The sequence below is a fragment of the Drosophila simulans genome, chromosome 3L (assembly GCF_016746395.2).
Source record: "Drosophila simulans strain w501 chromosome 3L, Prin_Dsim_3.1, whole genome shotgun sequence".
Taxonomy (NCBI): domain Eukaryota; kingdom Metazoa; phylum Arthropoda; class Insecta; order Diptera; family Drosophilidae; genus Drosophila; species Drosophila simulans.
Window position 1 is genome coordinate 6,589,564 of NC_052522.2, and position 18,045 is coordinate 6,607,608.

The 18,045-nt window shown below is 40.7% G+C and overlaps 1 protein-coding gene across 2 annotated transcripts; it reads right to left on the reverse strand.

Annotated features, from left to right (window-relative positions):
* Positions 1 to 4,118: 4,118 nt before the first annotated feature.
* On the reverse strand, positions 4,119 to 9,578 carry LOC6737040 (tyrosine 3-monooxygenase). Of its 2 annotated transcripts, XM_002083851.4 has the most exons (7): positions 9,027 to 9,578; positions 7,942 to 8,053; positions 7,603 to 7,722; positions 7,384 to 7,476; positions 6,200 to 7,019; positions 5,786 to 5,912; positions 4,119 to 5,441 (listed from the first exon to the last, which is right to left on the reverse strand). In XM_002083851.4, the coding sequence occupies exons 1-7, from the start codon at positions 9,093 to 9,095 to the stop codon at positions 5,043 to 5,045; spliced, it is 1,740 nt and encodes a 579-aa protein (XP_002083887.2). In that variant the 5' UTR covers positions 9,096 to 9,578; the 3' UTR covers positions 4,119 to 5,042. The 2 variants fall into 2 exon arrangements, with proteins under 2 accessions (XP_002083887.2, XP_039149255.1); XM_039293321.2 differs by lacking the exons at positions 7,384 to 7,476; positions 7,603 to 7,722.
* Between the last annotated feature and the right edge of the window lie 8,467 nt (positions 9,579 to 18,045).

Sequence of the window (18,045 nt, forward strand, 5' to 3'; positions counted from 1 at the left end):
TCGGCGATGACAAACAGATCACTTTGTCCAATTGTTGACATTGCGTCAGCTCTCTTTCTGCGTACCGGACTGTTACCCGCTTTGTTTGACCAGCTAAAACCATAATATTGACCGACCCGTCAATGGGAGCACTGATGCGCAGAATCAGGCCCAAGCCAAGTCAATCCATTGATTCAATCGCGTGCCAATGTCTAGTGTGTGCATCCATTATCGCTCATACGCCCCGTCGTCCACCTGGCTCACAAGCCAGACAGGGTGGCTGCTGCTTGGCAACTGCTAATGGGAAATTTTATGCACGATTTTCTTGCAATTATTTAACAACATTGACGGCTTCTGGCATGAACTCTCACAGGTTTTCTCCACTTACCTCTAAAACTTATTATCTCTGCCTTTGGCCGTTTGCAGTTTTGCTTAATTAGCTTTGCATTTAAAATTCTAATTTTAATTTATGATCGAAAGTGGTCTTGGTATCTGGGCCCTTAGCTACCGGCGGCAGTACTTATCTGGGCCAGGTGTCGTATTCCGTATTCCGGAGTGGTCTGAACTATTTAGTGATCGCGCAGCTGGTCAACGTGGATGTAATTGTCTAGCCAATTGGTGCTGTAATAGTTTATAATTATGGACCGCGTGACACTACTTAGCATGGCCCAGAGAAACATAGTGGAATGTAGTTTAGTAGTGCCTTTAAAATATTTACAAAAAAAAATGCAACAAAACAGGAATATTCGATAATAGTTACCAGTCTTAATTATAAGGATTAGTTAGATGAATCACCACCTAAAAACCTATAAATAGAATATCAGTATGTCGGGATCCTCCCTGTATTATAATAAATCCCAGCCTGGGAAAATTTATTTAACACTACGAATATGTTATCTATAAATATCTGAGTATTTTATGGATCCATCTCTCACGTTCCTCAATATTCATAAGACCAGCTGTTCCAGCATCCAAATGCAAATGAGGGGTTCTACGACCCACTCCATAGCCCAACCCCTGGAGCCACCACATCCCCTCGAGATTGGCGGGATGGAAACCTGTTCATACTCTAATTAGCCCGAGAGCTATTGCGATAATAAATGCTCGATCATTTAAATTAGAACCGGCCAACAGGTGCGCCTCGGGCCAAAGCCCCGTGCAGTTGGTAGTGAAGTGGCTAACGGTTTGGCTGCAGATATTCACACCTCCAGCAGGTACATATATATATATATATTATAAAATCGAGGTAGCAGCTAAGTATGCGACTAGATTTAGTATCTCTGAAAAGTTCAAGACTCGCGTTTCGACTGCAATTAATTGGCACGAAATGGCGGCCAGAATGCCAAAGCCAAATGCAGAATTTGGCCATGCCAGCTGTAAGTCATTGACTTTGATATTCGAAGTTGGCCAAAGCCAAATATCATAGACCAAAACCAAATACCAAAATACTGGTAATAGCAATAAGAGCCGTAGACATGTTCTAGTTAATTCCTTTGGCTACTTCTACTGTCAAAGCCAAACTCCAGCTAACCTTGGCTTTTGTATTTTTCGGGTTTTTTCGTCGTGGTTTTTATGCGCTTTTAATTAGCCAAATTCGAAATGTTGGCGGCGGCTGTAAATGAGACGTGTTTCGCTTGGAGCTCGTCCGACTGCTACTGCCAACGCCACTGCCTTTATTCTTGTTTTGAATTTTATTTTCTTTTTGCCAGTTGGGGCAGTGTAAAAACAAAAACCTAAACAATTAATGAAAAGTGTTTAATTGCAAAGTGCATTGGGCTTCCGGCAATTAGCTCGCCGTTGTCGGTTCAACAAACCCGTGCCAGCCTCGCGTTTCCTGCAACCCTAACCCATTTGCTCAGTGGCCTTGACAGAAGACCATAACACGATAGCACCATAAGAACCTTATGCCACTGGGCATGCATACATACATATACTAAACAGTCCCACCAGCTCCAACTGACCAAGCGGCACGTAGTCCGCCGGACTTCGTCTTGGCAATCGAATCAAGTGCAAATGTTTGCCCATACCAAACTGAATGTGCGCTCAGTATTTAGCCAGAGCCAGAGCCAGCCTTTTAAACCTGACCCAAATCAGTCGGACAATTAACCGATTGTGGCCAACTAAGTTGATAAATGCCCAGCCTTAGCTCCAGCTGAACTTCCCCGCCAATTCATATTTTTATTATCATGTAATGCCATAATGGAGATATATCAGCAATTGTCATTAACTATTAAATACCAAGTGCTAAATGGGTATATCGAAGCAGCCGTTCATTTGGCAATACATGCTATTTTTTAAGGTTCTAATCAATTTTACTCACTTAACCTAATAAACTGAGAGTTAATTGTAGAACACGCCCAGCTTATGGGAATGTTGGTACATAAAATCTTAAATCAAGTTTAATTCGTAAAACCATAACCAAATTGTGTTCTTATAAACTTGTAAAGTGACCTTCAATTTCGAGCACCTGTTGCCGTATTTGTTCATTGTCATTTGAATTATATATTAGCCCATATATCCCACATTAACTTGATGATATTAGCCCATGGGAATTCCCAAGACTTGCTTTATAAATTAGCTTAAGCCAAGTGTGAAATGAGGGACTAATGAAGCATTGAGATTGATATGTATCAATTAATTAATACAAACGATTCTTCTATCTCGAAATAAGAATAACAGCATTTCTTCAGTCTGAGAAGCACACCTGCGAAAGATTATAGGTATTACTACCTTAAGCAATTCAGTTATTGGAAAACCCCTGGTTTTTATGCCCAGCAACAACCCTTTTGATGATCGGCACACCTGCGAGGGCATTTCAGATTCGATACATCTGTCCCTTATCGTTCTGATTTGATATTAATATCATTATAATTGGACGACAACGTGGGCGTTCCCACGAGTCCACTCCATATCGCCTACATCCGATCGCCGTTGCTACTCGAGACTATTAGCACATTCAGTTTCAATTCACACAGCCAATTATTATATCACAATAAACCCGTACTCGTTCACGTATTATAATTGGCATATGATAAATCCGCTCAGGTGTTATTTATTTATCAGATTTTTTTCCTTACCACAATTAATATGCTGAGGTAGGTCATGTTTCTAAAACAGCTGTCGCTTTTGATAATCGGTAAAAAAAATATTAAAATACATGCTTGATAAATATAAATCAACATCTTGATCACCGAAAATTGGGCAGATGAAAAATAGTTTGGGTAGGAAAGCTCCACTGCTGTAATTACAGCATGTTCGTGTGCAATTAAGACTAATTAGTGGAGCCTGCTAATTAAAATAAATTGGCACAGGTTGAGAATAGAATAAAATATTTCCATCGCAGGCCCCTTTCCAATTGTTAATCATGACTTCAGGATCTCTCAAGTCAAGGTGTGCAAATAAAAAATAAAAAACCATTGTAAATTGCTGGGGGCGTTTTTGAAGTGCCCCAGCCCCTCCCAGAATTTTAGTTCGTTTTCAAGTTTAAACGATTTCAACTTTATTCATATAATAGCGATTAAATGTACATATAGAGAATATATATATATATTTACGATATCTGCACGTTTTGTGCTTCATTCATACATATACTTTTATTGGATTTTTCAGAAACAACGAAGCCTGGCTTGGGGACCAACTGCGCTCTAACTTGATTATATATATATAGATTTATTTGCGAATATAATTAGTAATTAGTTTGGCTAATTGCTTGCAGAAATGTTAACACTTGGTTGGCTTTCGATCCAATTGCAACTACATCGAACAATAACAATAAAATTCCATGCTACATTAACTTTTAATATGTAATATTCTTGATCCCAATGCTTACTTTGTTTACTTTGAAATATTTTGATTTTAATTACTTTATAATAATATATATGTATTGGTCCAAGGTTTTTGAATATTTTATATAATTTCATCAAATTTGTGAATTACTTTCTATATAGCTCGATTTCTGTTCACATGTGATTCACTTCTTCTCACCCATAAATATATTCATCATATTCTTCATTTCTATGCATTAATTTTAAATAAATATTCCACTTTTATGTATGTCATAAAATGTTCCCTAAACAGATTCAGACTTTAGAGTTTCGAATTGCCAAAGAAGATAATCAAATGAAGAAACCAAAGAGTAATTATTTTTCAATTGCATTTTTAATTTTATTAATACACAAAACTTAAATAAAATAATAATGTTTAAACTCTACATACCTACAATACAATACGTAATAGTCATAAGCATAATAATAGATAATAATAATAATAGTACACAATAGTAATATTGTCGTTTACAGTTATTGTACAATGTAAGAAAATTCTATTTTGTTGTCCATTTCATTTTGATCTTTTCCGTTTTTTTGTTTGTTTTCCATTTGTTCCTTGCTCGATTGTTGTATCTATATCATTTTTGTTTAGAAATACTCTCTTTAAATGAAGCTTCCTATACCGGGAATACTATATCGCGTGTCTATATAGTCTAGGTAAATATTGTGAGAGGCAAAATGAAGATAATAATAATACAAAAACAATTTTTGTCTGAGTATACAATCGGTTTTGTGTGGTACTTTGCCTACTAAGTGCGGATGTATCTGAACTTTGCTTTCCCAGCTTTTCACTTCACTTAATTCGCTTTGCTTTGCTTGGCTTGGCTTGGCTTTGTTTTCACATCACTTAAACGTCTAAAGATTTTTTGGTCCAATAATAGTTGCGGTGATAAATATGCAGGTTGGGTGGTGTATCGGGTGATCAACAAATAAATATGCTTGATTTTTGTGTTTTTACCATGTGCGCGATTCGACAATTACAACTTTTCGATGACAATTAAATAAAAATTAAACAAAAAACAATAAACAAAAAATAAAAATAATGCGCGATGCCTTAATTTTGGTTTAAGGATTACGTGTACGAGGGATTGTGCGGTATGTCAATTTAAAATTAATTTGTATAAATGAGACCGTTGCACCTGTATGTGTATGTTTGGGGTGGTGGGGGTGGCTGGTGTTTTTTGGGCGGTGTTTTGGGTGCTTCTATATATCATACATATATCTCCCCCCATCCACTTAGAACGGGCGTCGCAACTTGGAGATGGCGTTGGTCAGATGCAAAATCTCCGTGTTCATCTGGTGCACCAAAGTCTCCAGCTTGTCCACGGAGTCCAGCACCTCGACGCGCTCGGTGTGCGGGTTGAAACGCACCTCGAATGGACGCGACATGGTGCTCACCCAGCGACGGAACTTGTCCTTGGCATCCTCGAAGCTCTCGGCCACATAGTAGATGGGCTGGTACTCCTGATCCTGGTACGGCTGCACGGCGGTGGAGGCGGGCTCGAAGGCGCGGTGCTCGCACTTGTCGCTGATGGCATGGAGCAGCTCACCGTAGGAGCTCAGGAGTCCAGCACCGTAGGCCTTGATCTGACCGTGTTCCTTGCAGAGACCGAACTCAACAGTGAACCAGTATACCTGGAGAAATGGATGGACAAGGAACCAATGAGTAAATAATAAAGAAAATAAAAGCAAGGGCAAATAAGGCAGGAAGTTAAAAACTTTTAAGATCAAGGTTTTCTAAGCTTAAAAAATTATTTTAAATTTTAAAACAGTATTAAGTGGTTTGAAATGCATAAAATTTTATCTTTAAACTATATGAACAAAAAGAAAAAAATATTCAGGCATTGAAGTTCACTTTTCCCGTTCGACTTTGACAGTGACTAAACAATGATCTTGGTTGCGAAAAAAAACCAGCTGCGTCATAGCTGCACTTGAGTCTAAGGTCGTTACGTTGCAACTCAATTAGAAAATCCACTCACCGTGGACAGCTTCTCGATTTCTTCGTCGGAGGCACCCAGCGAGGCCAGTCCAATCTCCTGCGAGAACTGGGCGAAGCTGGGATCGGCCAGCAGGGGCATGTGACCCAGCAGCTCGTGAATGGAGTCGCTGTAATGGCAGAGAATAATGCTTGTTAAAAGTGTGGAAAATGTGCTGGCATAAGGCAATTAGCCTGGTTAAATGAGCTGGGCAGCCTGCCGCAGTTCCTGTAGCCAATTTGCCTGTGTTCCAGGCGACAAAAGTTGCTTGGGAAAAGCGGAAAAGGAAAACCAGCCACCCACACACACACAGAGGCAGGCGGCAGGCAAATGCAATTAGGCTAGGACAAAAAGCCTTTTTCTCCCCTTTTTGAAGTGATTTTAACCCCCTGGTAAAATAGGATGATAGATACTTACGGCTCGGGGGTGTGGTATGGTGAGTTGACGTGGCGCACATACTGGGTGCTCTGGAAGATGCGGAAGGCCAAGGAGGCGAGGAAGTCCCGGGCAGTCAAAAGACCGGCGGCAGGACGCAGAGAGAATCCGGTGTTCTTGCGCAGAAAGTCGGACATTTCCTGCAACTGGGGCAGACGGGTCTCCACGAAGATCTGCTCATCCTGGAGCTTCTGGAAGGCGGCCCGGTACTCGGCACAGGCGTGCTTGGGAGCCAGATCCTGAACGGTCTTGAAGACCGAGCGCCAGGTCTTGACCTCCACATCGGAGTAGTCGATGAATGGGATCGGGTCTCCGTACTTGTAGGCGAAGGCGATCTCGGCGATCTCCTTGCGACGCTGGCGGTAAACCTTGTCGGCGAATCCGGGGTGGTTCATGTCCAAATCGGGCTCGTACTTGGTCATCAGATGGTTGCAGTTGTCCAACTCGGAGGCGTGCTTGGGGAACCACGGAGCCTTGACATTCAGGTTGTTGTCGGCCATCAGATTCATGCTGCTGAAGGAGCCCGACTGCCTGAGGGAACGGATCAGCTGCAGCAGATTGCCACGGGTCATGTCCAACTTGATGAGGACATCGTGGTCCACGCCCTCCATGCGCGACTGGCGGGACTCCACATGCTGGACGGTGCCGTGGAAGGTCTCGATGGCCTTGAGGATGCGACCCAAGGAGGAGATGCCCTCCTTGAGGCGGACCACCAAAGCGGCACTCTGCATGGCAGCCTCGGCTTCCGAGGATTCGGAGGCGGCATTGGCCAGCAAAATCTCGTCCTCGGTGAGACCGTAATCTGCAAAAGGGCCAAAAGAAGCGGGGATTATATGATGGTTAAGGATGCAATCTTCCCAGGCTTAGGGTCACGTAAACGATAAGCGAGCTACGTGGCAGTGAGATGGTTGCCAGGCAAACGCATTTCGTACTTGTATTAAGTCGAGCGTAACAAATGAAAAAGGGAAATGCGACATTTCCACAGAGAGAGAGAAGAGCGAGCGAGCGCGCCCACACACAATTGTCCGTGTGGCTGAGTGCTTTTCCTCTGCCCTGGCACTTTATCATATTAAGCACTTAAATCAATGTCGCACGCTTTTCAAAAGCCCCTCAGAAGTTAAGTACTACTTATGGTTGGCTGCTGGATTCTAGAACCCCCTGCTCACCGTTCTTGGTCGGCTGTTGGTTGCCTTCTGGCTCCTGCGACTGCGACTGCGACTGCTCCTGTTCAACGCTCTCAAACTCAACATCCTCCTCAACTAAAAGCGAATGAAATAAAAATAAAAATAAAGCCCATGAAAATCATAATCAAAATCAAATCAAAGATAATAGGCTCAGAAAGAGGAAAAAGTGGCATGGGAATCGAAATGGAAATGGATATTAACCTGGAACATATTCCTCCAAGGGCAGGTTCTCCAGATTGGCATGCTCGTCCTGGAGCTCCACATCTTGCTCGGAGGGAATGTGCTCCTGAGCCTGCACAATGCAATCCTCCAGAGAATCGTCTTTAAAATCATAAAAATAAGAACGAAGGCAAATAATAAATAAAGGGTGGAAATAAATAATAAACGCAAATCTAAGTTAAAGCGAATAAAATGAAATAAAAATTGCAACTTTTTAAGTTTTTAATCAACAGGTAAAGACCTATCTTCCGTTTTCATCCCAAATTGAAACCCCCTTTGGAGCTATTTTAGTGACCCACTTGTTGGACTCTATCCACTTACCATTTGCCTTGCTGCGGGCCTCCTCGAGGACGGTTTGTTTGGTCTGCTTGACCACCAGGGTCTCGAAACGGGCATCATCCACCAGGCTGCGACGGCGGGATGGATAGCCATTCTGGAAACGAAAGCGAAGAGATTGAAGTTCGTGTTAGTGACACTGGCAGGATGCGGAGCGGAAATTAGACGATTGCCTTGACCTTCAAGCCAGGGTGGCTTTCTTCGGCTCCACGCTTGGGTGGTGACTTTGAGCAGAGTATTGCGCAATTTTCAAAAAATATTATATAAAAAGGTGTGTGAAAGCCGTCTTCAGATCTTTTCTTTTGAATAGAGCTGGCTATTCATGGAACTGTATTGATTGTGATTCAAAGCCACGAATGGTAATTTAATGCGATGTCACCGCTGCGAACGGGCAGGTGCGAAGATAAATGATATGTGACTGAGAAATCGAAAATCCCCATGCGATTCTGGCGGGGAAAAAATGCAACTGGCGATCGTTAAAGGTTTTTTTTCTTTCTTTTTCTTGATGGGGGAAAAAGGTTTCCATCACTTGCAGTTTTCACTGTCAGCTCGTTTTTTTGTTTGTTTTCTTCGGTTTTTTTGGGCCACCGCTTTTGGCTGATGAAAGATGCCCAACTCATTGAATCATTTATATTGATTTCATATTTTTTGTTTTGCTCGGACGCAGCATAAACATAAACAGAGACGAGTCAACAACAATGAGGCGCGACTGTTTCGGCCAGGCTAAGTGCATGGGGCCCAAAAGGCAGCCACTTTCACTTATTTGTTAAATAATAACTTAACACACAACCCGTTGTGTCCGTTGGCGATTTGGGCCTTTCGATTTGGGCCGCCTGTTCTTAGAGGTGTGACTTAATGGCCAACCGAGGATTGCGTTTGGTCAAATTGAATTGGCGAAAAAGAAATGCGGGATCACAAAAATGGGCTCGACTACTGGCCGGTTAACTGGTTTTTTTGAAAACACAAAACCTTTAGATAGTCACGTAGACCATATCTAGTCACTAATTTGCTTGTTTTTTTTTTTTAAATTCGATTTGGAAATTGTATGTTTTGCTGGATTTTCGACTCACCTCAATACTGTAGGATTTCTTGATGGCGAACATCTCGCGGTTCTTTTGGGCTGCTGCAACGGCCATCATTTTGTTTTGTGTGTTTGGGTTGTTTTCGTTTGGGGTGAACAACAAAAATTTACGCAAAGTGTTGGCAAAAACACTTAGAATACTATTTGCTTATATGCTTGGTTACGCTTTTCTTGTTTGATTTGCAATAAGCACTCGAAATGTGTTGACACTTTCACTGCTTATTGGCGATCTGGCTGGGTGGTTTTGTTTTTCAAGAAAATCGCTCCTGGTACTGAACTGTTTGCGTCTAGAATTGAGCTGGACAAGAACTCTCGACTCTCGAATTCACGGCGGGATATATAGATGGTTGATCGGTTGAACTTTAGCTGGATCCTTTCGCGAACTCGAAACTGATGTGGTGATGTATATTATCCTTGTCAGCTAAATTGTATTACAACAAACAGAGTCAGCAAACTACTTGAGGCTGGGCACAAGTCTTTAGGGCGAATGATAGCGAATCAATGCATGCTTCATGTCGAGTTGCCGCCGCTTAAATACCCCCAGATTCCGATTCCGACGGCCAAGTTAACGAACGTTTCGGCCGATTGCCGACGATTGTTTGCTTCACCAAACGACGATGACTGGTTTTCGCATGACGCGACTGTGACGTAGTTGCCCAGCTGGAGCTGGGTTAAAGCCAAGATGCCGATGCCGTGGGGTTTCCTCTCACCAGCCAGCTAACCAGCTAGCCAGCCAGCTGAGTGGGTCGAGAATCGCGGGGCCTGACTCGACTCAACTTGGTCGACCAAGTTCAAGTGCGGCAACAGGCTAGAACGTCGCATTGGCCATGTTTTTGTTGCTCTTGTAGCTTGGCTAAAAAGCGGGGTTAACCATTAGCGCGTGCGCGTCAATCGGAATGGTGGTAGAATACCCCAAAAGCATTCTGTCGGTCGAACGGGAGTCATTTGAAAAGCCTCAACAGGTCATACAGAAAAAACCAAAACAAATCCAAACAAAGCGAAGCTAGTCCATGCCAAATATTAAGCATACGCCGTGTGTGCACGGAGCAAAATAATGAAAATATGATATGCTTACTCTGTAAGTTAGTTGAAGGAAATATTTTTAACCACAAGAATGATTTTAAAAAATATCAAGTTTATATTGAACAATTTTAGTTTACTATTTTCAAGTTTTTAAGAATGTATTTATGATACGTTCTATTTTTCTAGGTGTAACAACATCAGATCAAATATCTCTGTCAGTTTTAGAACCCAGCAATTCCCATTAGATCCTGAATGACTCAATCGAATCGCGTCAGAACTAGAGCGGATGCAGAAGCGGATCGAATAGGGACCAAGTGAAAGTGAGCTGGAAAACAAAGTAATGGTAAACAGGAAGTACGGATCACATGGCTGCGTGCGTGCCCGAGATGTAAGTAGGTGGCACCCAGCCATATCGATTAAATTTTAAAAGCACATTTAACAACTAATTTGCATGCGTAAATGTAGCACATTAAACTAAGCCCGGGCGATAAGTACAGGCACATTACAATATCTATGGCATAATTGAAAGCCCCGTCAAAACATCTGGCGACTGGGATTTGCATATGGCAGCTGACGGATTACGAGACCATATAGCAATCTATATAAATAATTATATATATATATTCCTGTCCTGTAAGCTGATAACGCTGGCAAGGCTGCCGCCGCTTCTCAAATTGGACGCGGGCCGCCAATTCGAATGACATTTTCAGTGGCAGTGGCAGTGGCAGCGATATTTTCGATCGTGTTAGCTTTTAACCAAATTCAGTTAGCGGCGATCTCGAGATCGGCGCAATTTGCCATTGATCTACATATGTGCACTTGTACTTGCCAACAATCCGGTCATCCTTGCAGCCTGCATCTAGCAACTAACTAACTAACTAATGCCGATGTTAGTGCGGACCGTTCAAATTAGTAGATCGAATCGTTTGATTGAGCTAACGAGCCCGATAATGAGCTAACACATCACATATACGTCTATTTGCTTCGATCCGCATTAAGTTATTAAAGCATCTGGAGTAGCAAAAACATAATTATCGATCTGATAGATCCATTATACAAATTGGATCGATAGAGTGGGATTGCTGAATTAATAAGTTCGTGGGAGCTAGGAAGTACATTTGACAACATCGAAATGCTTTTTACTTAGAATATTGAGGAAAATTATAAGTAAATATAAGCACTTACTGAGAATAACGTAAATTATTTAAAAAATAAAATAGTACTCGCAATAAACTGCGTACTATATTACCCATTAGTCACTTGCAAAAAAGTTCCCACATTAGCCTTAATACCATTCACATTCGGCTAAACATTTACTTCCGATTTTCGTGCAATATTTTTGGAAGTCAATCAAATTATAATTTCAGCTAAATGTTGTTATGGTTTAAGTGCCTACAGATTAAAGCCAGCATATATATACATATATATATCTCAACCTCTCACATGTTCAAATGCCTTCACGGCTGGGTCAAAACTTTTCTTCCGACTTAAGATTTCTACTATTGTTCTATGAGCCGGGCTGCATGATTAAGGCACAGCCTCTATTTTCGCTGTTTAATTCTCCTACTTGTTGTATTAAAATATTTAAATATAATTGTGCACGCCGCATACAAGCGTATTCTAAAGGTATTAGATATGAGACGGCGAACAATATGCAAAACGAATATACATGCCCAAGGTTCCAGAAGTCACAAAATTGTTTCAGATACACGGAGTGTGAGCTTCAAGTCGTGATTCATGGAGGCGGTAGCCGTTCACTGGGATTTCCTTGTCCTTGGCCGTGAACCTTTTAACGGTTGACTAGCTCCTAAGCGATCTCCCCATCTAAAGCTTCCCTCCATGCCCGACCCCTTTATGGGTCAACCGGACTGCTTGTTTTATTGAAGTCTCATGATCAAGCCATAATCAGTTAAAAACACTCTACACGGGCGTTTCTATCTCCCTGCCATTAAACAATGTTTAATTGTTTGCCACAAAACATTTTCGAAATGGCTCCTTTGAGAACTGAGTTTGGCTCGCGATTGAAGGTCGATGATTTTGGCTTTTGCAATTTTTTAGTTTTGTTACATAAGACGGATTTACTTTTTTCTTTGCGTTTGTTTTATGTATATTTGATTTTTTTCTTAGACCTAATGATCAATCATCAAGATAAAAGAGCGTTCAAACAAATTAGATTCTATAATTAAAAATTTCACAGGCGGCAATTGCTGGAAACGACCTTTTCGGACTTTATTGGGTTTTTACTGTGCCACACAAATTCATTGTTCTATTAAAAAAAAAGAAAAATAATGTGTTTATGTTTGCCTCGGTCACGTAGTCCACTTTTTTGCCCAAAATGGGAATATCGAAGTACAGTTTCTTTTTGTATCCATGCCATCAATCATTAATGGCAGCATGAAATGCTAAAAAATTTTCAAAAATCCGGGGAAAGCAGTTCCTGTTGGCCATTTGTTTGAAGTTGAGAACAAGAATAGAAAGCAAAAAACATTCCCATTGTAGTTATGTTAATTAGATAGTTTTATAGTGATTTTTTGAATAAAACATAAAGTAGTTAAAATTTGGTAAACAGGGGGATTTATTTTAACCAAAAGTTTGTTTACTGAAACTTGAACAAAAACTTAAAAACAACAAAAAAAAAATCAATATGCTTTAATTATTTATACTATTTTTTTAACAATACTTAAGCCATATTTTACATAAATAACAAAATACTTTACAAATTTACTTATAAAAAGTTTTTGACAGATATATACCACATATATAGTTTTATATTTGATATGATTTTATATTTGATATGACATTATAATAAATATTAAGGGAAAGATGGGAATAAAAACTAAATAAATGTATTTGTAAAAATCCAAGTAGAAACCAGAAGCCAATAGCTTAGTTTTTCCCAACCTTCCGCTCTGGATCACTTCACTTCCCCTTCTCCGGATCGGATCATATCGTATCGAATCGGATCGGATCGCACGATCTTGCAGCCTTGGTCGATCCACTTGGAACTGGCAATTTCCCAGCCCTCGTCGGATGCCCTTGCTGGGGACTTCCGAGAATACGAATCTGTGGTAGGACTGTACCCGGCACTTCCTAGGGGGGCAAATAAATATTATTCATAATTCAATTAAGCGCAATTAATAAATACAATTAAGAGTCCATTTCGAAAATTCTCAATTCTGTTTTTATTTATTTTTTGTTGTTGTATTTTTTACTCCATTCTAGCGAGCTACATTCTACGGCAGCAATCTGGCGCGGCAATTATGTGCATTAATTACGAATGGCAATCATTTTTGTTGCTAATTATTGTATAATATTGAGGTTTTGCTTTCCCAAATCGAAGTCGGCTAGTATTATTCCACGGCGATGAGCTGTCGAAAGGGGGAGTCCACATCCACCACTTGGCGATAATATATCAATCACGTGCTGTGGAAACCGAAGATCGCCGGCGGGGGAATCTCCGCTCCTCCGCTTTCTAAGATCAACTCGTTTGGGGCTGAATCACACTTTGGGCCAAAGATGACGCCGGCTAACTGATGCTGTGTTTTTATTGCCCGCATTTAGCAGTAAAATTGTTGAATATGCAAAATAGCCGCGCGCCTCGTTCGCATTTCGTATTTTGTTTGTTTTGGTTTGTTTTATGCCAGTTTTTTTGTTTGTTTTTCAGTTTATTTTGCGTCACGTGCGGCAAACCAAAAACATGCTCAAAAAAATCCCAGAGTCAATGCAGCATAACGCAACTTAAGTTGGGGGGATTTTGTTTTTGAAAGGATATGCTGATGAGTGTGCCAGTAAACAAATTGCTCTGATAATTGATACTGATTGTAGAATTCGCGGGAATGGAAACTATACAGGTGAATGGGAATTTTTACAAATTATTATGGCAGATTGAGTGCGCTTTACAAAATTATCTCGATGAGTCTGGAATGCTAAACTACTCATTAAATTAAATAAGTCATTTAGCAGTACTGCAAATTGATGATGAATTCTGTTTTCCGGACGAGTGCGAGAGAAGGCCTCTCGAATGGTCGAGGGAAGTTACGAATTCTGGCCAGGACTGCAGCTCGTGTTCCCTGCTGCCAATCACAGCTTTATATTTAGCTTATCGCCGTTGATTTTAACGACTTTGCCTTACTTAACCGTGAATGTGTTCCAAAACATTTCCAAGGCGTGTTCACGCAGTGGAGCAGAAATAAACACCAACTTAATCACCATGTGTATCGGAACGAGCCCCCAAAAATAATCGGTAAAAAGTAGCTTTTCTCAGGTATGTACGAGTATATTTTCATTATTATCACATTGTCGTAAAAAATTCGGCTAAAGTTGAACAAAGCGCTGTGTTCAAACTAAACCAGTTTGTTGCACCTTGTCAACTATACCACACAAAGAAAGTTAAAATTAAAGCCAAAGGAGCACGGAAGATTTTGCACTCGTTTACTCATGGATATATAGGAATTTAATTTAATATATATAACCATGTATGGTGGTGCCGATGAAATGGTGCCAATGACAAGCCCTTTTGGCCACTTGAAAATGTTGTTTTTTCTTCTCCCATCAGCCAAACACTCTTGACCCGCTTAGCCAAGGGGGTGGATCGGCTCAAAAATCAATAGACACCTGTTGATGACAGTTGAGACTCGAACAAAAACCGAAATCGGAAGCCCACCTCCACAGCCTTTTCATTTCACAAGTGCCTGTCTCTGGTTTTGATTCGCCTGATTCGCTTGCACATATGTAAATCACACAAAGTTCTGTTTAAAGAGGTGGATTCCCTCAGATGCCAGGTGCGGCAATTAAGCCGAAAAGGAGTCACATGCTAATTGATGGCTCTGTCTGTGCCACAAAATCCAGTTAGCTGACTCGACTTGGTCTTCCCCAACGCACTTGCGTCAAGACCGAATGTGGCTGCTGCTGCTGTTTATACTACGGCTATCTGAGTCATGGTCATGAGTGTCAGTTGATACTTTCGAAAGGTGGTTATTTTTCCCAGTTACAATGGGTTTTTTGCTCGAGATCAGTATTCTGTTTTGGTTCTGGCACTTTTTTGTGCTAAATGCTACATCGGAAATGCTGCGGTCGATCTAGCAAGGAAGAGATATCATCTTTTGATCTGGGTTTTCTGGGGGATTTGCATAATTCTTCGCCGGGTTATTTCCTAGGAAACGTTCTATTTACGAGTGTTTTCACAATGGTAAGCAATCGCTAATCGAATGATTTGACAACTTTTGTTGCGGATGGGTTTCACGCCATTGAACCGGTTTTCGCCCAATGTTCTGTTTAGCATAATTCGCCAAATATGTTCCACTTAAGGCCCAGTTTTGTTTAGCTACCGTTTGAAGTCGGCCACAAAATTCTTGCGCCAAGTTGTCAAGGCCAACAATACGAAAATTTAAGCCAATTGCTTGAAGGCTATGCACTTTCTAAGACCTTTTTGTATCGCAATCGGAGGTGTTAGTTAGTGGGCTCCTGTATATTAACATAAATTACGGATTCAATCGAGCAGCTGCCTGCGGAAAAACAACTGGTAACAATTTCATTAGACCAGCTGCGATGATGTTTTTGCACCCAAGACACTTAGATACTTTTAATGCTTAAACGAGGGTGAAAAGTGGCGACTAATTAGCTTCAAGTGTCATGAGTCGCCGGCGGGGTGAGCTCATTCGTTTGCTTTGCATTTTATGTAATGCAATATTTAATCAGCTGCCATTGCATTCTAAATTTAAATTTAAATTTCTCGCTTCATTTGCACGGCGCGTGCACGAAAATTCCATTGAACTTGAATGCTGGGCTGGTTGGTGGTTGGTTTTTGAATTTGGCGTTGGTTTTTGGTTTCCACCTGTGCAGGAAGTCGCGTTCGTCGCTTAAGTCTTTTGATTATGTCGGAAACGCTTAAATATGAGTTAATGTGCGCCGCTGGCATTATCTTGTAAACGGCAATGTAAATGCCAGTGACTACGTGATCTCCGGAGCAACAACGACATAATCCTCTTCTAATGACCCATTAATCAACAAAGTGTGGCCAAACAATGTTGTGATCCGATCAGCGATTATCTAATATCAGCAATGACGGGGCAAGATCTGAATTACATTAGCAACTAACTATCGACTATATAGCATAGGCAAATACACAAACCATTTGTCTAATCGACCATACAAAGGCCAAGTTCAAACCGCACCCTCTATAAAGCATTGTCTTAATGGCAAACCACAATCCGTATTGACAACTAAGGCCGGCGGCTCCGAAAAAAAGAGAAAAAATCCAGAAGCACAGGTTCAATGAACGGCGTCCAAGGGAACGCTATTTTTAAGTTCGATTTAATTTGATTTGTTCGCATTAATTGGGCGGATATCTTTCTCCCAGTTGATTCACAAACGGAAGTCCCCGATCGGATTGCACTGACTAACCGACCAAGGAGCTTCTTGGTGGATAATAATCACAGCAAGGCTTGTAATTTAAATTTAGAAAGTAAAAGGCGCTTTATGTGGCGGGATAAGCAAATGCCGAACACTATTTACTGAATACACTGGGCTGACTAAGCGACGACTCGCCAAACTGATTGCATGTTATTTGCACATTTTCCTTGATTTACACCGCCGCCAACTGCACACGAAATCAATAAAAGTCAATTTTAACGTACCCATTACAAGTGTAATGTAATAATTACATATAGCCAAGAACCATTTGTGACGGTGATTATACAATGCCCTAAAGAGGCGATCGTGAAATGTTATTTAATTATATTTTGATTGGCTGTATTCTCCAAAACGTAATGCTCGGAAAAAGAAGAAAAATAGAAAATCATATTATACAATCACTCGTGATTGATATTCACAATATCCTAATTATTTGTAATTAGCTAGGCGATAAAAGCAATATTTTGCGAATTTATATTTAAATTGACTAAGGAATTAAAAATAGGCAAAGATATATTTTCAATTGTAAATTTTTATATAAATTCCTCAACCTCCTTCGACCAGCTAATATACCCAATTAGTCACCACTGAGCTGAGAACTATATACCCAACTTATAGAATGGAATAAGGTGGCTTAACTTCCATAGCAACAATTACCAGTTACCAGACTGCATAAATACGAATTGAATGAATGACCTTTTTGGTCAGCAACGTAACGACGACGCACAATATTGTATTAATAATGTTGTATTTTTTTTTATTGCACTCTTCCAACATGATTATTATGTATTAATTGTTTAGTTTTCAACTTCAGCGCCGAGCTCTTAAATTATGCAATACAGCATCACATAAATCTCGAGCCGGAGGCTATTTTAGAATGCCTCCACTTGCCGGCAGGTGAAAATCGCTGCGTGACTAAACCACAATGACGGCCCCATGTACGGATTGCAGTACAGATTGCCACGCCTATTTTCGACCAATTAGAATACTCCTCAAATCGCCCGAGAATATCTGAAATTCTCAGGTTAATCGGCGAAGGCAGAGCCAAGTGGATTGCGTGTCAATAACATCGAAAGAATTTCGCGCACAAATTTATAACAATCGTTACGCAACTGCCGGCATTTAATAACCAAATTGCAATTTAAATATTCTCGAATTTATTATGCACGCTTGCATTTCATTATATTTTTAAATGTTTGAGCGCGCCGGTTTGACTTGAATATTTCAATACATTTTCATACATTTTCAAACCGCTTCGATTGCTGGTGAATAAACCAATTAACATGCACACCAATTATTATAAGTTATAATCAAAAGCAACTGGTTCCAACCGGATGAAAATTTCGCCTACCACCGGCAAAAACCAACAAGTGGTGCAGATCATTAATCACAAGAACGTTATAGAATTTATATATAGAAACGTGACTCAAAGGCTATCTGCGATATAGATTACGACGTCCTCTAATGGGTGTTGAAAACCAATGTAAGTCCGCTAATTGCCGGATAAACCCAGGCGGACCAGAAGAGGGCATTGGATCAGGCAGCGTTAGTCACGCACCGCGCTTGGGTTAAGA

Excerpts from the sequence above, each read along its gene's own strand:
- LOC6737040 (XM_002083851.4), bottom strand. The coding sequence starts at position 9,095 with ATGATGGCCGTTGCAGCAGCCCAAAAGAACCGCGAGATGTTCGCCATC. Across the intron at positions 7,020-7,383 it reads CCAACAGCCGACCAAGAACG|ATTACGGTCTCACCGAGGAC; the intron begins GTGAGCAGGGGG and ends GCCCTTTTGCAG. Across the intron at positions 5,442-5,785 it reads AAATCGAGAAGCTGTCCACG|GTATACTGGTTCACTGTTGA; the intron begins GTGAGTGGATTT and ends CCATTTCTCCAG.